The 20,849-nt window shown below is 50.8% G+C and overlaps 8 protein-coding genes across 8 annotated transcripts; 2 read left to right on the top strand and 6 right to left on the bottom strand.

Moving 5' to 3' along the window:
* Window positions 1-84: 84 nt before the first annotated feature.
* On the bottom strand, window positions 85-707 carry RhiXN_09882 (cell division control protein 31; the record flags this gene model as incomplete). Its single annotated transcript, XM_043329698.1, has 3 exons — window positions 85-172; window positions 233-380; window positions 443-707. 3 exons carry the CDS (start codon window positions 705-707, stop codon window positions 85-87), a joined length of 501 nt encoding a protein of 166 aa, XP_043182532.1.
* Window positions 708-1,005: 298 nt separating this feature from the next.
* On the top strand, window positions 1,006-2,631 carry RhiXN_09881 (Zinc metalloprotease; the record flags this gene model as incomplete). Its single annotated transcript, XM_043329697.1, has 3 exons — window positions 1,006-1,080; window positions 1,139-1,303; window positions 1,354-2,631. The coding sequence occupies 3 exons, from the start codon at window positions 1,006-1,008 to the stop codon at window positions 2,629-2,631; spliced, it is 1,518 nt and encodes a 505-aa protein (XP_043182531.1).
* Window positions 2,632-3,587: 956 nt separating this feature from the next.
* Window positions 3,588-5,351, bottom strand: RhiXN_09880 (epoxide hydrolase; the record flags this gene model as incomplete). The annotated part of the gene is made up of 10 exons (XM_043329696.1): window positions 3,588-3,669; window positions 3,741-3,815; window positions 3,873-4,032; window positions 4,084-4,097; window positions 4,158-4,257; window positions 4,314-4,335; window positions 4,408-4,630; window positions 4,689-4,817; window positions 4,865-4,938; window positions 5,022-5,351. The coding sequence occupies 10 exons, from the start codon at window positions 5,349-5,351 to the stop codon at window positions 3,588-3,590; spliced, it is 1,209 nt and encodes a 402-aa protein (XP_043182530.1).
* A 1,156-nt stretch (window positions 5,352-6,507) lies between these two features.
* Window positions 6,508-7,947, bottom strand: RhiXN_09879 (uncharacterized protein; the record flags this gene model as incomplete). The annotated part of the gene is made up of 2 exons (XM_043329695.1): window positions 6,508-7,698; window positions 7,750-7,947. 2 exons carry the CDS (start codon window positions 7,945-7,947, stop codon window positions 6,508-6,510), a joined length of 1,389 nt encoding a protein of 462 aa, XP_043182529.1.
* A 1,362-nt stretch (window positions 7,948-9,309) lies between these two features.
* RhiXN_09878 (high osmolarity signaling protein SHO1) lies at window positions 9,310-10,719 on the bottom strand (the record flags this gene model as incomplete). Its single annotated transcript, XM_043329694.1, has 8 exons — window positions 9,310-9,329; window positions 9,383-9,394; window positions 9,468-10,047; window positions 10,104-10,226; window positions 10,310-10,382; window positions 10,441-10,480; window positions 10,531-10,579; window positions 10,642-10,719. 8 exons carry the CDS (start codon window positions 10,717-10,719, stop codon window positions 9,310-9,312), a joined length of 975 nt encoding a protein of 324 aa, XP_043182528.1.
* Window positions 10,720-11,016: 297 nt separating this feature from the next.
* RhiXN_09877 (nuclear transport factor 2) lies at window positions 11,017-11,689 on the bottom strand (the record flags this gene model as incomplete). The annotated part of the gene is made up of 4 exons (XM_043329693.1): window positions 11,017-11,252; window positions 11,305-11,449; window positions 11,499-11,577; window positions 11,646-11,689. 4 exons carry the CDS (start codon window positions 11,687-11,689, stop codon window positions 11,017-11,019), a joined length of 504 nt encoding a protein of 167 aa, XP_043182527.1.
* A 172-nt stretch (window positions 11,690-11,861) lies between these two features.
* On the top strand, window positions 11,862-14,406 carry RhiXN_09876 (ARM repeat-containing protein; the record flags this gene model as incomplete). Its single annotated transcript, XM_043329692.1, has 10 exons — window positions 11,862-12,005; window positions 12,068-12,243; window positions 12,294-12,381; window positions 12,432-12,544; window positions 12,591-12,703; window positions 12,756-12,911; window positions 12,973-13,124; window positions 13,176-13,434; window positions 13,487-14,058; window positions 14,110-14,406. The coding sequence occupies 10 exons, from the start codon at window positions 11,862-11,864 to the stop codon at window positions 14,404-14,406; spliced, it is 2,070 nt and encodes a 689-aa protein (XP_043182526.1).
* A 150-nt stretch (window positions 14,407-14,556) lies between these two features.
* RhiXN_09875 (histone deacetylase complex, SIN3 component) lies at window positions 14,557-19,516 on the bottom strand (the record flags this gene model as incomplete). The annotated part of the gene is made up of 10 exons (XM_043329691.1): window positions 14,557-14,827; window positions 14,878-14,930; window positions 14,980-15,093; window positions 15,148-15,339; window positions 15,396-15,565; window positions 15,625-15,775; window positions 15,850-17,058; window positions 17,120-17,566; window positions 17,620-18,715; window positions 18,765-19,516. 10 exons carry the CDS (start codon window positions 19,514-19,516, stop codon window positions 14,557-14,559), a joined length of 4,455 nt encoding a protein of 1,484 aa, XP_043182525.1.
* Window positions 19,517-20,849: the final 1,333 nt, after the last annotated feature.

Genomic DNA, 20,849 nt, shown 5'->3' with positions numbered 1-20,849 from the left:
ACACATAGGTAATAAGTTCCGCTGAAACGAGAAAGCGAAGGGGCCCAAGTAGGAGGCCCAAGCCCAAGACCAAGTGATTGTGAACTAAGCGTCGTCTGTCATAATGGCAAAGAATTCCTGTTCGTTGATCTCGCCGTCTTGGTCTAGATCGAACTCGTCTATCATTGCTTGCCTGGAAAGAGTTGGTCAAAATCGGAACACTAGGAAAGGGGGGCAGGGGGCGGAAACTCACAATTCGTCGTCATCCAATTGTTCGCCCAGTTCTTTCGCCACACGCCTCAAATTCCTTATACTGATCTTGTGGGTTCCATCATCGTCAAAGAGCTGGAAGGCCCGGCGAATTTCTTCCATCGGGTCTCGTGCGAGTATCCGTTCGCTCACTGTGCAACAACAAATTCAGTCAACACCACCTCAAAAAAACTCAAACTCAGTTGTTACTTACTGATCTTCGCAAAATCATCAAACTCCATCAAGTTATGTCCCGTCTTGTCATGGTCCCGTAGAATCTTCAATACTTCGGCCTTTTTCAGCTCGAACCCGAGCGCACGCATCGCGACTTTTAACTCATGATAGTCGATTGCGCCGTCCTTGTCCGTATCGAATAGCTCAAAGGCTTCTTTTATTTCTTGTTTTTGTTCATCGGATAGTTCTGGGCGAGTGTGTTGTGTTCGGCGCTTGGCTTTTTGGGCAGACGAGTAGAGCGACATTGTTGTGTGGATGGTTGGATGGTCGGAGGCGTGTCGAGGTCACGTGCTGGTAGGTTGTGATTACGTGATTAGATGGTCTTTTGGCGAGCGCCGCGGACTTGGATGGGGTTTGTGAGGTCCGTGACAGCGACACTCGAGGTGCTGGTAAGTCTATATTTTTTCTCCTAGTTCCGAACAAGTTTTACTTATTATTACTCCCTCTGGTCCAGTATATTTAATTCAAATAATAATTCACCCCCTTGGGCGATCTTGGTTATCACCCCTCAAAAACTATTTGCTTGCCATTTAACTTGCAGATATGATGAAGCGGAGTCTCAGAGCAGCTTCTCAACGTCTCACGTCACGGCCTCTGTCTTCCTCTTCAGTATATGTTGTACGTCGATCTCTCGTTTACATGACTAGACGTCTCTCAACGCTTACGTCTGCGGCAGCCTCCCCCAGTCCAAATTACTACGCTGCCCAACAAAGTCCGAGTTGCCACCGAGTCTACACCGGGTCACTTTGGAGCTTTAGGAGTCTATGTCGATGCTGGGTCACGTTATGAAAGCCCGAGGATGTCAGGCTGTAGTCACATACTGGACCGCATGGCATGGAAGGTACACAGTCCACGCCGCTCGCGTATGTTTGATTACTAACGTGTATGCAGAGTACGCACACCCGAACAGCTGACTCTGTCTCTGAGCAAATCGATGCATTAGGAGGACAGTTTCTCTGCTCCTCCTCCCGCGAGACGATCATGTACCAGGCTTCGCACTTTACCCATGACGCACCGGCCGCACTCTCCATCATCTCAGATACCATTCAAAACTCGCTTTTCCTACCGGAAGAACTAGACGCACAACGAGACGCAGCTGCCTACGAAGTTCGGGAAGTGAACGCCAAACCTGAGATGATATTGCCCGAGATTATACACACAGTTGCTTATCGGGATAATACGCTCGGCAACCCACTATTGTGTCCCGAAGAAAGGATCGACCAGATTGATGGTCCATTACTGAAGGAGTTTGTCAGGACTTGGTTTAGGCCCGAGCGTATGGTCGTTGCGGGTGCTGGTATACCCCACGAAGAACTGGTAGAGCTCGCCCAAAAGCATTTTGGAGATATATCGGTTCCTGCGGCCGCCCCCCAAAAGGTCCCCACGCATTTACTCAACTCTTCCAAGTCTCAACAACAACCTTCATTATACAAGAGCTTGACGACGGCAGCGACGTCGTTCCTGCACAACCCTTCCGAACCATCATTCTCAAACCTTGCTCACGCCCGAGCCAACTACACTGGAGGACACGTCTTCATCCCACGCCCAGATCTCGACCTCACCCACATGTACGTCGCATTTGAAGGTGTACCGATCCACGATCCCGATATCTACGCACTTGCCACGATGCAAATCCTTCTCGGTGGCGGCGGCTCGTTCTCAGCTGGCGGGCCAGGAAAGGGCATGTACTCGAGGTTATACACCCATATCCTCAATCACCACCCTCAAATCGACCATTGTGCGGCTTTCCATCACATTTACACCGACTCGAGTTTGTTTGGCATCAATACTGCATTGCACCCCAGCACAACGCCATCTCAAGTCCTTCCCGTGATCGCGCACCAGTTCTCTATGCTTCTGTATAAGAATGTCCCAGCTGCCGAGCTTCAACGCGCTAAGAACCAACTCAAGTCTTCGCTGGTAATGGCGCTCGAGTCGCGCGCTGTGGAAGTCGAGGATCTGGGCCGACAAGTGCTGGTGCATGGCCGCAAGATTGGTGTAGATGAGATGTGTGATAAGATTGATAACGTTGGGCCTGCTGATATGCGGCGCGTTGCTGGAAGAGTGTTTGGCGAAAGCGGATCGAGGGCAAGTGTGATCGTTATGGGCGCGGAGGATGTGAAGGACCCAGTTGGGGTTTTGAAGAGCTATGGCGTTGGGAAAAGTTGATAGGTGACAGATGTCATTGGTCGGCTGCGATTGCTCTATGCTATGAGGAAAATTCGGGTGAACTAGCGCATGCGTGCATGCGGTCTGTATACTTGGGACTGCTTGTTTTTATTCCTGTCTCTACGCCTCCACTCCGTTTGTCATCTGTATGAATATAGACATAAATCCATGTGTTTGACTGAATCCACAGCTTCTGAAGATAAAGAATGTTGATTTAACGGCTTGCAGCTCACCTCTTGGATGATAACGAGCTACCAAAGTCAAGCTAAGCATAAATCAGGTTTTTATTTTTATTTTTTGAAGTGCATTGTCGCGCTAGACCATCATAGAGTTGCATAAACCGTTGACTTGTTGCTTTCTTCCTTGGTCGCCGAACCTGGTGATGTCAACTCCCCGCCCGTCCAATCACCTCCCCAGCACTTTGCCTCCCACCATGCATAAGTTTGATCGAACAAGAGCGGCCTGGACTGAACGATTGAGGTGCTATTTATTGCGGAGACATGGCGAGCCTCGAAAGTGAGCACCCAAACTAGGATTCCATTGGGTCTATTCACGTAGTATACTAGGGAGAGGACGTAGGGACCAGTTTCGCATGCTTTGTGGAGTAATTGACTCTTTCAACCTCAGACAGCAACCGCGCACCGATCTGTACTGGTATCTCATGCACCATTGCTGCCTGCCTAAACCTACCGCCCGCATACATGCACATGCACACATTCCTACAACCTGTGACCCTGTGGTATGTACTGTAGTCACACGCATAAATTGAAATATATATATCATTTGAACATAACTTTCGAAACATGTGGATGGTTATAAGGCCGCCCTCCATGAAGAAGAGAAGAAAGAATGAGGATAGCTAACAGTGTGAGTAAACGACCAAAGTTTTATCATATTGAATTCCATATAAAACAGATTTGGGTCAAAGAATGATAGTACATACATACTACATCTTTTTATGACGCATTCAGTAAGCGGGTCTCTTTATCAAGTGCGAGTGTGACAAAACTCTGGATATCACCCACAAGGAGCTCGGGCCTTAGTAATAATAGGGCCGAAAGTGTCATTTTAGCAATATCTCTCGAATACATAGTGAATCTGATGCTTACACTTCCCATGCGGCAAAGTGTCCGCCTCTATTATGCTTGTTAGAGTACACGTAGTTCCGGCCAATGCCAGCCCATCTTAAATTGATTGTCAGCCTTTTAAGGTAAACTCTAGCTCAAATTGCTCCGACTCACTCCACTGGGAAAGTATATAAGTCCTTTGGGAACCACGAGAATCCAAACAGTGTTGGAGACGATAAGGTACGCATCTTACTGAGCTCTTCTTGTAGCTCGGGATCTTTAGAAGGTTCAACGATCGAGTTTTCTTTGTAGTACCTCAAACTCGCCGCAGGACCTGCGTTATTTAGTTAGGAGTGCATACTACAAGATACCCTGGCTCGCTCACCGTTAACCCAGTAGCTAGATTGATGTAGAATTGAATATTCGATATATCATATTAAATGAAAGGGAGAGCCTTACAGCATAGTCCATGTAATCCATTCCTCAGGGGTCCATGGGTAGTCGTCCGTCCAGGCATACAACTTTTCCCCAATCCAAGCAAGTAAACCTACGGGACTGTCTGAAAAATATGAGAAACATTAATTCCACATAAAAGAGACACAACCAATAACTTACCAGTGAGCCCCACAGCTAGAGTCTATACAGATTCCCGATTGAAGCTTGTGAGCTGCCTGGGACAAATCGTAACAACAAGGACAGCCCCACTTACCTGGGGTCTGGTGCCCTGAATTTTTTGGTATCCTGTTTCTGCATCGGACTGCTGTGATTTCTTGAGTCCATCTCTTTCGTCCTTAGGATACAATCCGAGTATAGTCTTCAGAGTTAGTATCGGATTCTTCAAAGGCCTTGGGAAAGAGACCGAAAAGTTGGTGTGAATAGCAAGACATGTATCTTGATGGTAAATCGCGAAGGCCTGGCAAACCAACGCACCCCTGTCGAATTGCCATGAAAGCTCGACGTCACAAAGTCAGTTCAAATAATTTTACTAACCAATCTCCTCCCTGTGCAACATAATGCTTATACCCCAACTTTTGCATCAACTTGTCGAAGACATACGCAGTGCCAATGACGTTCATTCCCGGGGTATTCGCCCGTTGGGAGAATACATAGCCAGGAAGTCTAAACGCACAGGTCAACCAATGCGTTTTTCTAAAGCGATTACTTACGAGGGCGCAACGACGTGAAATGATGGAAGCTTGGGATCCTTAGGATTGACTAGCTCCTCGATTATTTTGGATACCTAAAATAGTCTGAGTAATGTCACATAATACTCCAGGCTCGGGATAAGCTTGCCTCCAGGAAGTTACCCGGCCATCCATGCACGAATATCAATGGTATCGCACCCGGATTTTTCGACCTCTTGTGTACAAAGTGCACTTCTTGCTCGCCGTGTCTCTTCGACTCGACATAAGTCGTGAACTGTGGCAGCGACTGATTGATACGCTCTTCGACGGCCCTCCAGTCGTACTTTATGCGCCAGTACTCGAGAACTGGCTTGAGAACTGCGAGGGGGATACCCCAGTCCCACTCTTGACCAGGGGGAAGATCGAGCTCGTCGGGTAGTCTAGTGAGCTCAAGCTTTTGATGCAGCTGATCAAGCTCGCTATCCGGAATAGATATGGTAAAAGGTTTAATTTCGTTATATGCGGCCATTGCTACACGTGGCAGGGTCGCGGTTGTAAGATTGCCAGGTGGTATATAAAGCCCTACGTCTGTTAGAATGTGATAATGGTCGCTGACAAATTAACTCGGGTATGGGCGTAACGCATCCCGAAGAAGCTATATGCTTGTGTCAGAGCACCAAATGTGTGGTGGCGATTGGCGACAGTGGGGTGTCCAGCATTGTACAGCGCACATTCATATTGTCAACTTGAGTCATGCAGGCAGTCACCATCCGTGGCTTATAACGAATCTCCGCCCCCGAGCTTGGAAGTCCTGGAGTTGCACGAGTTTATTGAGAACATATCTCATGAATGCGCGCGGAACGCGATCTTCCGACAACATGCGCAGCGGAAGATGCCAATGGGGGTTCAACAGTATTACTACGTAGTAGGGGCCAAGGACCTGAATTCGAGACCCTGTTCTATCGATTGTATGCGTTGGATATTCTCTATCCCAATATACCTCCAGTAAATGCGGAATATCTCAGCACAATATATCAACAGTCGTGACAGCCCTAGAAAACGTGGACGGTTATCATGACAATTGCTCTGCGTTAACAATAGCCTCGGAGCCTCAAACCCCGAAAGACGCAAATGCGATTCGGTCATTGATGCTTAGGCAATACACGGGCGTACACACGATGTCTTCCGTCGGTAACATTGGTAAGACATAACTATAGGCCATCGATCGGGCATAGCGAATCGGCCTCCGAGTCGTCAGATGACTCAACTTCATGGGTCTTTCCCACACTAACATTGATTATTCGAGAGTCACACGTTCGTCGGCCTTAATCACGAGTTGGTCCAGCAAGATATGTCCCTTCTACATTATTTTATCTAACTTTCTTCTTTGACTACCAAGGTAACTTCGGGGCCATGGGCACTCGAAGAATCACACACCTAATGATGCAAGCTTCACGTGACATTCCCCGCTGTCTGTCAAAATCCATCCAGGAACCTTTACAAAGTAAAAAATTATTGCGTCATAAAATGATCAACTTCATACAAAGTAACATGCCACAGTACAAATACAACAACAAAAAGCATAACGAAAAAGTTCTCAAGACCAAATGTAAACAGAATGGGCAAATAAAGATAGGGGGTGCAGAGATGGTGGAGATATGTCTATAGATGGAAATAAAAGGGGATCACCAGCGTCGTACGACTTCAGCATCAGCATACAACCCCGGAATCGCACTGGATCGTGTCCGTCTTCGGCCACTTTCGTTCCGAATAACCACCTCCCCGCTGAATAACGGCCGGGTGTGGCCCTCGCCGTCGGTTATGGGTGATTGAACTTCGCGCCGCTCGGTCTCGTGGGGAGTGTTGGCGGTGTCTAGCCGTAGTGGGGGCGAACTTGCGCGCTTTTTTCGGGCGAGTTCGTCGGACGCGGACCGTGGGGATGGGTAAGGTGACACCGAACTAGGTTTGCCCAGGCCGAGAGACGTTCTTGGCGAGGAACTGGCTTCCGACGGTGAGAGTGTGTACGAGCCAGACGTGGAAATGAGCACCGAGGCGCGTCGTTCCCGCTTTGCGAAAGCAGTCTTGAAGTCTTGAAAAGACAGCCCGGAACGTCTCCTACTCTCTTTCTCCGCCTTGTCCGCAGTGCCCGGATGGCTCACTCGGTCCGTCTCGGTCTCGGATTCACGGACAGTGTCGTCGTAAGCCGAGCTTTCGTGGGAAGAGTGTGATATCCAGCTGCTACGCTTAGAGGCCTCCTCGGCAACCGCGATTCCTACACTCTGAGCCCTCCGACGAAAGCCAAATAATTCCCCATTCTCGGCGGTAGGCTTCTCCTTGTTTCGGACGCTCCCGCCCCTTCTTGATGAAAAAAGAAGTGACCGCCGCTGCTGTTTTCCCACAGTGGGGTTGACTATGCCAAAATCCTCCATACCACGTTCGTCCCCCTCGGAACTAATGCTCGCTATGCTCGCCGGAGGTGTGGGTAAAACATATGCGCTCAGCTCAGTCTCCTGTTCCAGCACTCGACGCATGGCGGGGGCGGGGTGACCGTTGGAACTCCCGGGACGGCTGGGCGGATCTACGAGATAACCATTGGGGATCGTTGGGACCGAAGTACTCGAAGATTGTGGAGAAAATGAGACTCTCCTCCCAGGTGGAGCGGGGCCAGGCGAGGCGCTGTCTCGCTCGGAGCGTTCGATAATTGGAACAATACTCGGATCTCGCCGGACTGAAACTGTTATGCTGACTGGGGGTGCGTACGTTCGGCGCCGTCTGGGAGGAGAGGAGGTAGCAGCAATTGGAGGGTATGGGATTTGAGGCGGTGCAGCCGACACGAGTGAAGGGAAAAACGGAGCGAGAATAATGACAGCCAGGCTCTATGCACTATTATTAGCCCGAATTATTCTCACACAATTTATTTTGCTCACCGTAACAAAGCCCCCAGTGGCCACTACAACGCTCACGACACGCAGGATAGACCTCCCGAGATAAGTATCTGCCAATCCAGCCATGAAACCTAAATTGACCGAAAAGGTCACAGTATATATGTTGTTATTGGTGCCAAGCTTGGAGTCCAAGTAATGGTGTGGAAGAACCAGAGGGGATAGTTCTCTGGTCTGGGTCATGGCGATCTCGTACAGCGTTGGGTAATATATCGATATAGTTCTTGCGGGGAGGCGTGGCTAGGTTCAATTTGTAGACGGCGGCCGAGGTGGGAGTGTCCGTGGCCGAAGCAGGACCGGATGAAAATCAGCACAAGCCTAATTTCTGTCGATCCTATCGACAAGCGCAGACGCGGCTCGCGCGCGGAGGTTCGCAACTGCAAGGCCTGATTCGCGCGGGTTCAAAGTGCAGGTGACCTTGGACCTCGTACTTAAGACTCGGCTAAGCGCTAGAATGGTGCAGGAACTGAATAGACAGGTATTATTATCGTACGCCGTATTTTAGAATAGTTTCCAGGGGTAAAACAAGGGGCCGATCTGGTAGTGTCTGTAACAAAGTAAGGCCGAGGCTTTGACAAGCGCGCAACAACGTAAACACGATCCTATACCGGCATCCGAGGTGGGGGCTGACCCAGTCAGCCTCCCCATTACCTCGCCGAGCTAGGCTATATAGCATACGTTGCCCAACATCCCCAAGTGAGACAGCTCGTTCACTCGCACGTCGTACGATCATTTGATTCGGATGGCGGAGTCGTAAGGAACCTTGGCCTGACACGAATTGAATCATGTACACATTTCCAAACATACTCGGCTTACATGTACTATGAAAAATCAAATTTCCGCCTTGGGAGAAGTCGCTAGTTGACCTGAGAAATTAATTCTGAACCATGCCATGTCCAATATGGGACGACCTTTCCGTTAATTGTTGAAACATCCGCCGGCCAAGTTCGCTAATGGGAACATCTGAAAAATAAAAAAAGATAATAGCGAGAAGAATGGTCACATATCCATAGCCAATGAATAGCCGCTCGCATTTTCGCCGAACACCCAGGCCGAGATATACCAAGCGTTTGATCGCAGCCCGCAGTTAGCATCGTGGATCTTTATATTTCACCCTGGGCAAAGGTGCATCTGGCCAGTTCGGTGGTGGGTGGGGGCGTGGCCGGCCAAAGAAAGAAACGATGATGCCGTGCCTAAGCCGCCTAAAATGGCTGTCAAACGTACGGCCGACCTCATTTTATCATGAGTTCTGAAGAAATGATCCAAATGCGTATCAATATCCTAGCCCATACATACATACACAGAAAGGTAAAAAAAACCAATAAAATGGACGGAAGATCGGGAATGAAAGATGGTATGTTACCCCACTGTAGATGTAATTTTGGGGGATAGGCCGGTCAGGCTGAGGAAAGAATCGAGGATCGGGGTAGCAGAGTTGAAGGTTTGAAGTCGGAGCAAGAGAGGAGATAGGACTAGAAGCTACGTAAGAGGCAAGCAAACAAGCTTTAGAGAAAAGTGTCCAATTGGTGAGTATCGGAAGGATCTCTAAACGAGTTGCAAGTAATCTAAAACATCGGGTCAGTTTCAGCTCAGTCATCGAGATATGTAAGCTACTTACTCGACGGAACAACTGCACGCGCAAGGGAGAAAAAATATCAGTCAGCTCTAGAAAAGCCTCTCTAAAAATCTAATAAAATACTCACTGCCGGTAGTTCCATCCGCCTTCCTGGCCTGCCACCATTTTCCATTATTATCCACAATATCCAAAATCTCTCCTTTAGCGAATGAAATCTCGGATGGATCATCCGGACTGGCGTTGTACGCATACAACGCGCGAGCCTTGTACGCATAATTTCCACCAGGTCCTCCCTGTTCTGGATCGTTTCCTAATCCTGGTCCGGCCGCAGCGCCCGAGCCAGGTGGGACTGCGTTGCTCATGAGCGGCGTACTGGGAGACGCCGCACGATGATGTGAATCCTCACCGAAACTACGCCCTCCGCCTGTCATGCTTCCTGGGCTAGTCTGCCTCATGCCTCCTCCACCGCCGCCTCCGCCGGTGTGAATCGGAGTGATACCGCTCATGCCCATGTGCTCCTCCTTTCCAGCTCCGGTGTATCCATTTGAGGATCGGGTCATGGATTGAGTGTGTCCGTGCCCTCGTCGACGGGGTCCGCCCCTGTCAGATCGCCCAGCTGGGGTCAACCCCGATCCCGAGCCGAGCGAATCAAGGGTGTTGAGAACTGTGGAGTCTTCTTCGGCTGTAAAGTACAACACCCAGAGGATCTATCTATACATTGAGTCTCTGCCGCCGGGTATTTAGGAATGAGGGTCCAACGTACGTTTACGAAAGATAGAATGAGCCATCCTGCGCCCATTGCTTGGAGTGAAGAAAAGTCGCTATAGATGCCTCGGTTCACGCCCTCTACAGAGAATACGATGGCAACTGCTCCAAACACGGAAATCTATTTGGTGGAAACGGTATCGGTTTAATCAATGCAACAGTGAGACAATGGTGTCATTGGCGCAGGACCAAATAGAAACGTACCTGTAGACGGTGCATCGCAATGGTATCCGTGGCAAGTGTGTGCAAGACACCCAGGATGAGGAATAGCTCAAGGCTGTTAGGGAGGGGTGATGGTTGGTTAATTATGAACCAGATGAATTGTGATTACTTACAATATGGCGAACCATAATGAGCCCACAAATACATTACCGTCTAGATTGACAATGAGTTGATTAATTCTCACAGGAACCAACAGTACTAACACTGAGATGTTGAAGCCGCCTGGCCAATGAACGCCGTAAACCACCCGGCCTATGGACATCGGATGTAAGATCAACATACAAACTCTCAAACAGGCCAAAAATTAGACTCACAAATGCGAGTAAAAAGGTGACTAGAAACAAGTAATGGGTGATGATGGGTCTGAAGTCATATCCGCCTCCTTGCGCCATGGCTGACGAGTGGATAAGGGCCTAGGAGCTAGAAAGTACAGCAAAATATTACAACACTGGGGTCGTACAGGTCGTAGGCTCGTGTCGTGAATGTTGAGTAGAAGCCGGCCGAGGTAGTGGTCAAACTTCAAGGGATCGGCCAAAGGGAACTTAGGGAAGGGGTGACGGAAGGCCTAAACACAGCCCACAACAGATCCGATTGCAACATCGCGTCACGGCGGCGCCTATTCCCGAGCAGGAAGCGTAACAATAAATAATTTATTTTGCGGACCAGCCCAACACAATTACAGTATCCTATCATCCGACAAAACGCAACGAATCTGCCTTGACAAAATACTTGGGTTCGCCACCCGCAGCAGTCTCGTCGGGAATAAGAATAAACGTCTGATTAAACACCCTTGGCTCATTATCGAAAACTGGTTTTTTGGCTGCTGTTGCTGGATTGGGCTGGGGCGGTGGACCGTGCCGCACGGTTCCTGTCACTGTTACCAGCAACGAGGGTGGGCGTGGTTGTGGCCCAGGAACACTCGAACCTATTTTGTGTTAGATGTGCCCATTCACTATAACCATGAATGTGACGATTACCAGGTATAGGATGGCAATCGTATGACTGTACATCATGGTCCGAGCGAGGCATGGCCTCCAAGAGCTGTCGCATCTCGTCCGTCCCAGATACAGGCGTTCCGTTCCATGTTATATTTGATGTGGGGCGGTAGAACCTTGGTACCGTCTACACAACTCAGTTAATATAAATACTAAACAAGAACAAAACAACTTACATCCGTCCTGTAAGGTGCGTCGTACGCCCGATAATAAAGTCTCAAAAAATCAGCCGCGCCACGGTTGGCAATATCGACACTTGAAGAATAAGAAGTGTGTTAGTTTGGAAAGGGCCTTGTCGGAGAAAAGTCGGGGTTGGTGTTCACTCGGAGCGTGCGACCGTTGCATGAGAGCCTGCTTGTGCATCCATATTTCACGATTGTTATCAAGTATAGACAAGTATTGTAGAGTGCAGTCAAACAAAGCGATTGAGCCACGACCAGCAGCCCGGCGCCTATCTTATCCCCGGCCCAGGGCGCTTAGCACACTCATTTCGCATCAACAATTTTTGGACTTCATCCAAAACAAACCGGTTGATCGACATGGGGAAAGCACAGAAGAAAAAAGCAATGCGTCGGCATAATCCTATGCGAGTGCCAGACTCACATATCCCCAAAGGCCTCGAATCAGCTGCAAGTTCGACTCGGAAGGACAAGGTCGAAGCGGTATTGCCTATTATTCAGAAGGTCCGCCCAAGTGGAGTAATATATACCAGAACAGATTTGTTGACCTGATATAAATACGTCAGATGAATAGTGAAGACGTGGCCGAGCGTACATGGGCATGTGCAGCTGTATCAAATTTGATTCAAAACGACCCAGCGACGAGGAGGTTGTTACAAGGGAAGAACGTTGTCGGTACTCTAATCACCCGGCTGTCTGACCCATCAGAAGAGGTCGCAGCTGAAGCTACTGGGGCACTCAGGTACTTATCGTCATCACCTCCCATACTCCACAACACTCAAAGGCAAACAGGAACCTATGCATTGACGGAGGTTTCGACATTTGCGCCGAAATGTTTAATAAAGGGATAATGGGGCCTTTGACCGAGTTTATCCCCAAGGTACGTCCTCTCGAGTCTCTCACAGACACCTTTACCAAGGCCGGCCGCAGTTGTCCACCACCCTCCAAAATGTATTGAGCAACCCCAAGTCGGCGCCCGAGAAGGTCCAAGAACTAGTTTACGAGTTTGCTGAAAATATAATTACCATCTTATGGTGCTTATCGTAAGTAATTCCTCCATTGCACCGAAAGGTACTTATAGGCTTCTAGGGAAACCTCTAATAAAGCGCTAAATGCTATCAATTCAATTTCGCTTATTCCATTCCTCATGTCCTTTTTGATTAACCGTGCGAAGCTACCAAGGCAGGTCGTTCATGCGTCTGGTACGTGAAATTTCATTCCTACATGCATCCCTATGCTAACTATATGCGCCAGTCCAGTGCCTCTACGTTCTCTCAGAGGATAATCCACCCGCAATTCAAACTATTCGTTCTGAATCAGAGTACATTGCTTGTCTCGTTGCAATCTCGACCGCTCCGCAGGGGCCGAACGACGATGAATGGGACATAGGAATTCGAGTTTTAGCCTGCGGTACGTTGCTAATCGAATCCAACTCTGAGTTTGTTGGCCATAACTTATGTGCATGGAATAGGTTCATTGAGGAATGTTTCGCCATTACCCGCGGCACTCAACGCTTCGTCTATCGACATTGACCGTTCCATCGCATTACCATTAATTACACCCCTCCTGTCCTACTCTCTTGACGGGGCTGTCGAAGAGGTTAAGAATACTCTGGCAAATCCTGTAAGTCTTTCTGTGTTGTTAGTTATATAGTCACTAACCTAATCCCCGAAGCCCGCCCCAGCACCTCAAAACAACTCACTCAAATTCGCCAAACTTCCCAAGTCGGATGATAAATCTCCTGCAGAAATATTACTGGAGCGCATAGAGCGGAGATTGAGAGTGTTGCAACTTTCGCTGGAGATTTTAACTGGCGTGTGTGCTCAGTTACCTGATCCCGAACCTGTACCTGAGGAGCTGGAAGATGAGGACGAGGATGCAGATATGGACCGGGAAGAAGGACTGGAGGACGAAATTATCCAGAGCGATGCAGGTAAGCTATCATTTTTATTTGCATACATGGAAATACCAAATACAATGGGCAGATGATGCACCTATGGACGAAGAACCACCCTCCTTCCTGGCGTCCCCCGAAGCAGACCAAAATAGTATCAAACTGCTCACCACTCTCACACCACTACTCTTGTCACTAAGCACGCCCACATCCATGTCTTTCCCTCCCTCCTCTGCCACAGCTACTATAACCACCGAGCCCACCCACCTACCAACAACCTCGGCGCTCACATCTGTGCACATCTCCGCTCTTGAATGCCTCTCCAATCTGTTGTTATCTTTCCCTACATCCGATACAGGCCCCGTTAATCCTGCGACAGCAGAAGTAGCAGTCGCTGCATGGCCTCGGGCATGGACTACTCTGACCGCCTCGATCAATGCACCCTCGACAACAGATCGAAGAATGGAGTTATCGGTCGCAGCGCTTGGCGTTCTTTGGGGACTTGCACGGCTCGCAAGGGGGGTTTTGGCCCCTCAAAAAGAGCAAGTGGAGCTATTAATCCAAGTGGCGGACTCGACCCAGGCAGACGAACAAGTGCAGGTCAAGTGCGTCGGGATTTTGGGTAGTTTGGCTCAAAATACGGGGGAGATCGAAATGAACAAGGTCGGTGTTGGTTCGATTTGTAATGTAACCGGGGCTAATCTGCTTGGACAGGCCATTGCACAGTACCTCCTATCCTACATCCATCCAACCCCGCGCTCAGCCGAACCCACTCTTCACGCACTCTCACTCCTGATCGACATCTATGCAGACGAAGCCAACACCTACGACGTCAACTTTAGAAGCCTCAAGGGCACGGAAGTACTAGCGTCCTCTATAACGCCACTCCGTAAACTCGTACGAAGCATCGACAGGAGAAAGGAAGGTGGAACAGAACTCAGGAGGTGGGCGGAGGAGGTAGAAGGCAACGTCCGAGGATTCGTGACCTACCGACGCAAACTGAAGATATAAAAAAATCCTTGTTTTGTTATGTGTTTTTATATATAAGGGATCAGAGAGTTTAACACCGTCCATACTCTAAACCAATTACTTGAAATACACAGAATAACAAAAACAGGCCGGAAGAATAATAACAAACTAAACAAGGTACAAAATAGGGCGTTACATTTCCATCGACACATCGTCTTGTTTTTGCCTATCCTCGGTCTTGCTCGCCAACCATGTATCAAACGCCTTGGTCCGTGCGGATGCCGTCCTTTTGGCTTGCTCGTCCAACTGGCGGACTTCTGAGCTCGTGCGTTCACGGCAGTATGTTTCTTCGGTCCGGGAAACGAAGAACAAGCGGTAGGTGAGCATGTCGACTTTGATGTGAAGACCTCCTTCGGCATGGTATTTGGGTGTTTCTTCGGCCGAGTCGTTTGCTCGAAGGTTTCTGTAGGAATAGTCAGGTCAAGTTTATTGAAATTTAGAAACTGTACACACCGACGAAGTAAAGGTCCAGCCACAGTGCCACGAATGCCCTCTGTTTGGTGTGTCTATAACAATGTCAGCATATGTTTTCAAACTCCCGATTATTCAACTCACCAAAACATACGAGTCGATATACTGTCTCCACCGTCCATTCATTGTCTCGCTGTCCATAACGCTCCCATCATCCCTCGCGAGCAACTGGAAGCTCAACACTCTCCTCTCCCCATTCTACGACCCAGTTCTATTAGTCCCAGAACCGCATACAAAATCGGTCCAACGTACCCAAACAATACGATGAACGTTCAAATTCGAATTATCCTTTTCGCGCGAGTCTTCGCCCGCAATGAGAGACTCGACCTGGCGCCGGTAGTTGATCAAGAATTGGGAAGTCGGCCCGGGCGCAGTCTCGCGGCGTTCTTTTTGTAAAAGGGAGAACAGTTCGGGCCAACGTGGATCGCCGAGTATAATTTGCGCCTTGTTCCCCTCGACCGTCAGTTACCCGGTTCAAGGTGGAGGAAGTGGTCACTCACCTGTTTGATGACCCGACTGGCGAACAAGTCGATCGTGAAAACCACATAAGCTTTGGTGCCAAACATGAACCGCGCAACTTCCTCAAACTGCTGCCAGTCAATCTCGCCATCAAACATGCGCTCGCTCGCGTCTAACAATGTAGGATAAAACTCGGCGGGATTGATCGCTTCTGCGGGTGACCTTTCAGAACCAAAGTCGAGCAAGTAAACAAAAAAAAGGGAAACTCACTGCTATTGGCCGGAATAAGCCTATGAGCACTGGGCGGGACTGCATCGTTCAGTCCAAGCTGGACAGCCAACGGGTTCTCAAGGTACGACGTTTCGCTCTCGGACAGCGTCTTGGCCAATTTCTTGAGCGAGACCAGACGGGAGTACCATATCTATCCGCCATCCCATAAAACCATCAGCTCCGATATTCAACCTGGCCTCCACCCAAACCAACTCGGAAACCCACCTGAATGATCCTCAACAGGACGTAAACCGCATTGTTCACATATATCGTGCCCTTGAGCCGTTTGCCATCCGACGACGGGGACAAGGACGAAGACCCAGCGGGAGGGGGAGCAGGCTCGTCCATGCGCACCCACACACCTTCGGGCAGGTTCGATTCGGACGAGACAGCCTCGGGTGGGTCGACCGCCATCGGAGACGCCCGCGCGGGCCTCGCTGGGCGGGGAGGCGCCTTTTGGTTCTTCAGCGCACGTTTACGCAAGTCGTTTCCTGTCCCCGTGCCGCGCTTTCGAGTGCCTTCGTCGGCGGTATCGTCCGACATGGGATAATCTTCCCCTCCGCTATCGATGGCGTCTCCAAAGGCAGCGTCGAACGTTGCGTGGTCCTGCATAAACACCATCGGGACAACCGTCCTCAAAAACCGCTCGACGCGCTTCTTCTCGTCCGGCGCACACACGCTGCTCGACGAGCGGTCGAGATAGACCAAGACGAGCTTGATGACGTCTTGCACCACACCCATATCGTCCATGACAAACGCCATGCCGGCGGGCGCAGCACCCGCGTCCTCGCGCTCCACCCGCCTAAACGTCGGATCGACCATGCGATGGCGGGCCTTGTGGCCCTCTTTCCGCCTCGCTTCGGCCTCGAGCACGAGCTGCTTGGACGTGAGCGCCTTCTTGTCGTTGGCCTTGACGTTGGCGCCCTGGTGGTCCAAACTCTTATAATAGTTCCTCGCCTCGACCTCGCGCCAGACCTTGTTCCACTCGCGCTGGGCACGCTTCCACTCTTCTTCCTTTTGCTTCAGCCGGTCGAGCACGACGCGAACGGCCACGGACGGGTTCTCGTGCAGCGCACGGATCACCTCGGCCCCGACGGTCTTGTCGTACACTTTTTTAATCACGCGCTGGTAGATCCCCCGCGACTGGCCGCCGAGATGAGGATCGAGCGTAAAGGTCGCTCGCTTGTCCGGGTCCATCGCGTCGATGCGGGCCTTGATCGGCTCGAGGATGGCGATCGTGCGGAGGAGGGCTTCGATGTTAAAGTCGTACTCGTGGCGCTCTTCTTCCGACTTGTGCATCGCCTCTTCGTACGAGTTTTTCTTGCCGGTCGTGAACCCAGATTCTTCGGATAGCCAGGTCGGATGGGAGACCCACTCGTCGTTGAGGACTTCCCAGCACATGGCGTCTCGGCCCGAGCATGCCAGATTAACTTCCTGTAATTATATCGTTTTTAGCTGTGAGAAGAGCGCACAAGATGTCATCGAGGGGACGCACAGAATGAGGCAACCGCCTGTAGCTCGGTCCAAACTTGGGACAATTGCCCAGATCGATTCGCGGGCGGTCGAGGGCGGGCGCAACGGGACCTCCTTCTCCGGACCCGGTATCGACTTCGACGGTGCGATCGTCCCAGCCCATAATGTCCTTGAATTGAACCATGAGTTCGTCGTTCAAGTACGTGCGCGCACGATCGACAAGCGTTCGGGCGTCGATGATTTCCTGGACAAAGAGGTTGAGCATCTTGACGAATTCTTGGTACACCGTGCGGTCGTCGATCACTTTTCGCACGCGCTCAAAGAACGCAATCTCGTCCGGCGTGGAGAGCGGATGGTGGAGTAGCGATTGAGACGTCGAGGGCTGGTTCGGGTTCGAGTGGTACTGTTGGGCAGGCGGCGGGGAGCCAGGTGCATACGGCTCGTCTTCGCGATGGGCAACCTTGGTCCTCTATCGTCCAGGCAGTCAGACCAATATTATTATCGATGTGCAACGGAACTGACCTTGCTGTTGTTACCAGGCTTGCCGTTCTTCTCTGGCTCCTTTTCCAAACCACGCTTCTTCCTCTTTGCCTCCAACTTTCCTTTCTCTTTCTCACGCTCGCGGGCCTCTTTTTCAAGCCTCTCCCGCTCCAATCGCTCCTTTTCACGCTCGCGCTCGCGTTCGCGCTCACGGTCCTTGGCATCCTTGCGCTTATCCTTGTCGGCACTGTTCCCCGCAGGCTTGCTCGTGGGTGCGCTACTGCTACCACCACCGCCGCCGCTCCCACCACTGCCGCCTGCAGCACTCGACTCTTTGCCTTTGCCTGCCGACTTGTCTTCTGCAGTAGAGGTGAACCGAGCCCAGTTGCTCTCGGCAGCCTGGATCTGAGCGACCATGCCAAAGAGCGCACCGCTGTTCCCGGCCGATTGACCAGGAACGCTCCCGCCGTTCCCGCCATGGTCGGGCAAAAAATGCTGGAAATCCTCCAACAAATCGCGCTGGTTGTTGAACAAGACGTTGACCTGCTGGTAGACTTCTGCAATGGGGCGTTGCTCCTTTTGGTAGGTTTGGAGGATCTCGAGGAATTGCTTGTAGGTGTCCGGGTCCGAGGCGAAGCGCTGCTTGATCTTGTTCACGTAGTTCACAGCTTGGTTGAATTCGACCATGGGCGGGGCGTTCTTTTGGGCGAGGGCCGAGTCCGGGTGGATGGCGGATGCAGAGGCCAGGGCGGAGGAGGAGAGGGCTGTGGTACCTGGGATGAGAGGAGGGCCCGATGCCTGGAGTGCGGTGACAGCATGGACCGTAGAAGGAGAGGCGGCTTGATAGTATGGAGAGGCCGGGAGAGGCGGGAGGCCAGGTGGGAGAGTGGTGGAGTGGACTATGGCCGGGTAGGGCGCGGGCGAAGCGTGGGTAGAAAGCACATGACGAGATGGACCACCGGTTGTTTGGGTGGTGGTGCCGGATGGAGTGGTAACCGTAATAAGGTTGTGGTCGTGCTGGTCAACAGTGCAGTCGATACGGTAACCTTGAGGGAGGAAAGTGTTGAAACCCTGGATGAGAGCGGTGTGACCGTTGAAAAGCGACGAGACTCGGTCGATGACGCCAGGCGTGTCGATTCTAGACCAAGTTAGAGACAGATGGAACCACAACAAGCAAAAGTACTCACGCCTGGCTCTTGAAGTCCTTCATAATGTCCAAAAAGTGGTTGTAGACATCTGGTTTGTCCTGGAACTTGACCTTGACCATCTCGAGGTAGGACAAGGCATCCTTGACGTTGAGCGGGCGAGCCTCGGGGGACGAGGGGGCAGGGGCATCGGCAGGAAGGGGAGAGCGCGGAGGAGAATAGCGCGGGTTGAGAGCATTCGGGTTCATGGGAAGAGGGGTGGGGGCAGCAAGGGGGAGAGGAACGGTGTTTGGACTAGCAGAGGGCAAAAGGGAGGTCGGACCGGGTGTGCCGGCGGCGCTGACAGAGGTAATGGGGGGTAGACCGGGACCAAAGGGTGGCAGACCAGGTCCAGCTCCAGGTGTTTTTGCACGATCATCGCCACTCTTGGTCGATCCGTGTCCAAACGGCGGCACGGATGATGTCAGCGAGGCGAGTCCAGGCAGCACAGACGGACCTGGTGTTGTTCCCGTTTGTGTGTGCGACAGAGACGATGGTGGGGGCAGTGGCAATGGTAGGGGCAGGGGCAGAGGTGGGAGCATTGTGTTGTTTCCACTCGCACCATTCGTAGGCTCGGTAGACATGTGGCGGGGAGTCTCGGATGCATCTTTGGCTGTCTTGGGCGGAGGTTCGGGTCCCATGCGCACTGGCGGAGCAGGTGTCGACGATGCAGTCGGGGGTGCTGCCGTCTCCCCAGAAGAGGTCTCACCTCGACCCTCAATCGAGGAGCGAGACACAGGGCGTCCACTCTCCATGTTGTCTCAATCTCGCACTATCGCTGTTACCTTGCTGCACCCGCTTGTCCTGGCAAGTTTCGAGGATCGCCCCACAACAGCCGGGCGCTTGTCTCTCTTAGACACAACAACAAACACACTTATTCGAATTAAGCGCCGACTCCATCCCATGCCAGGACCCTTAATCTATACTTTGCACAACCCATGTACACAGCTGATCGAGTTGAGTCTGAGCCGGATCTCGCAGAGGATTATTCGGACCTCTCGCAGATCCCGTGATGACGATCGCATGAGATGTTTGGCCGGGTATTCCGACAAAATCTCCCAGTCCTCATGGATACCTCCAGCATGTCTGGTAAATGTCCCCAATCACGTCCGGCCAAGGTACTTGTTATTGTAACGTCCGCTATATCAACTACACCTAATATACACGACTATTGTTTAATCAACATGAAAATATGCGTCCGAATAGTCTGAACAGCTGGTTTTCTTGTGAATGAAACTATGTACTAGGCCTTGCTTTCAGTTCATCACTATCTCTCGCCTCTCGCGCCAACCGTCTCTTCTTTGAAATTTCGACCTGTCTGACGGTCTTTTGACTATGAATTCGGTCGACCGTTTGCGAAAAGAAAGCTCCTCGCATCTCCCGTGAGTGCAATCGGATAGATTTTGTTAAAGGGAGGGACAACTCGGCGGATGAGCATTATGAAGAGCATACATATTGATGACAAACACAGCATTTTTTAAATCCTCGACAATCTGCCGCTGAATCGCCGTATTGAATCGCTCTTGACAAACACCCTCAACGCCACTATTGGGGCAAGGGTGTGAGATGCAATCGTGCTGTACATTCAGGGAGAATTCGATGCTCTGAATGACGCATATTGGATACATATGTTGAGTTACTCGAAATCGCGAATTCAACCGAGTGACTCGCGTAAGATAATGCCACGGTAATATATTGTTTGTGAATTTACCTTTGAATGAGTACTGGCATATTGGGGACGGGGTGTTGGTCCTCGTTAAGATCAAAAGTATCAATAATGATTTTGGCACGATGCCCAGACACAGAGCGAGGGTACTGCAGGTAGGGCTCTCAAAGTGCCGGCCAATATCGGGCTTTGGGACCCAGTTGATCAAGCGCTTGACCAAACCCCTAAGAAGGACAGGAAAAGTTCCGAGAAAATCAACCAGTGAGCGTCACAATGTTCTTAGTTGAGCTTTCAGACTTAACAGAAATTTACGGGTGCGTTGAGAATATTATTGAAGAAGACAAGCGTTTATCTAGTGAGGCAGTTGGGAAGGTTGTGAACCTGGAAGAGTATCTTGTAGCAAGGGTTCGGCCGCCCAGACT

Source organism: Rhizoctonia solani, chromosome 8 (genome assembly GCF_016906535.1).
Source record: "Rhizoctonia solani chromosome 8, complete sequence".
Taxonomy (NCBI): domain Eukaryota; kingdom Fungi; phylum Basidiomycota; class Agaricomycetes; order Cantharellales; family Ceratobasidiaceae; genus Rhizoctonia; species Rhizoctonia solani.
Note: the sequence above shows the minus strand (reverse complement) of the source record. Positions and strands in the feature narration are given on the sequence as shown.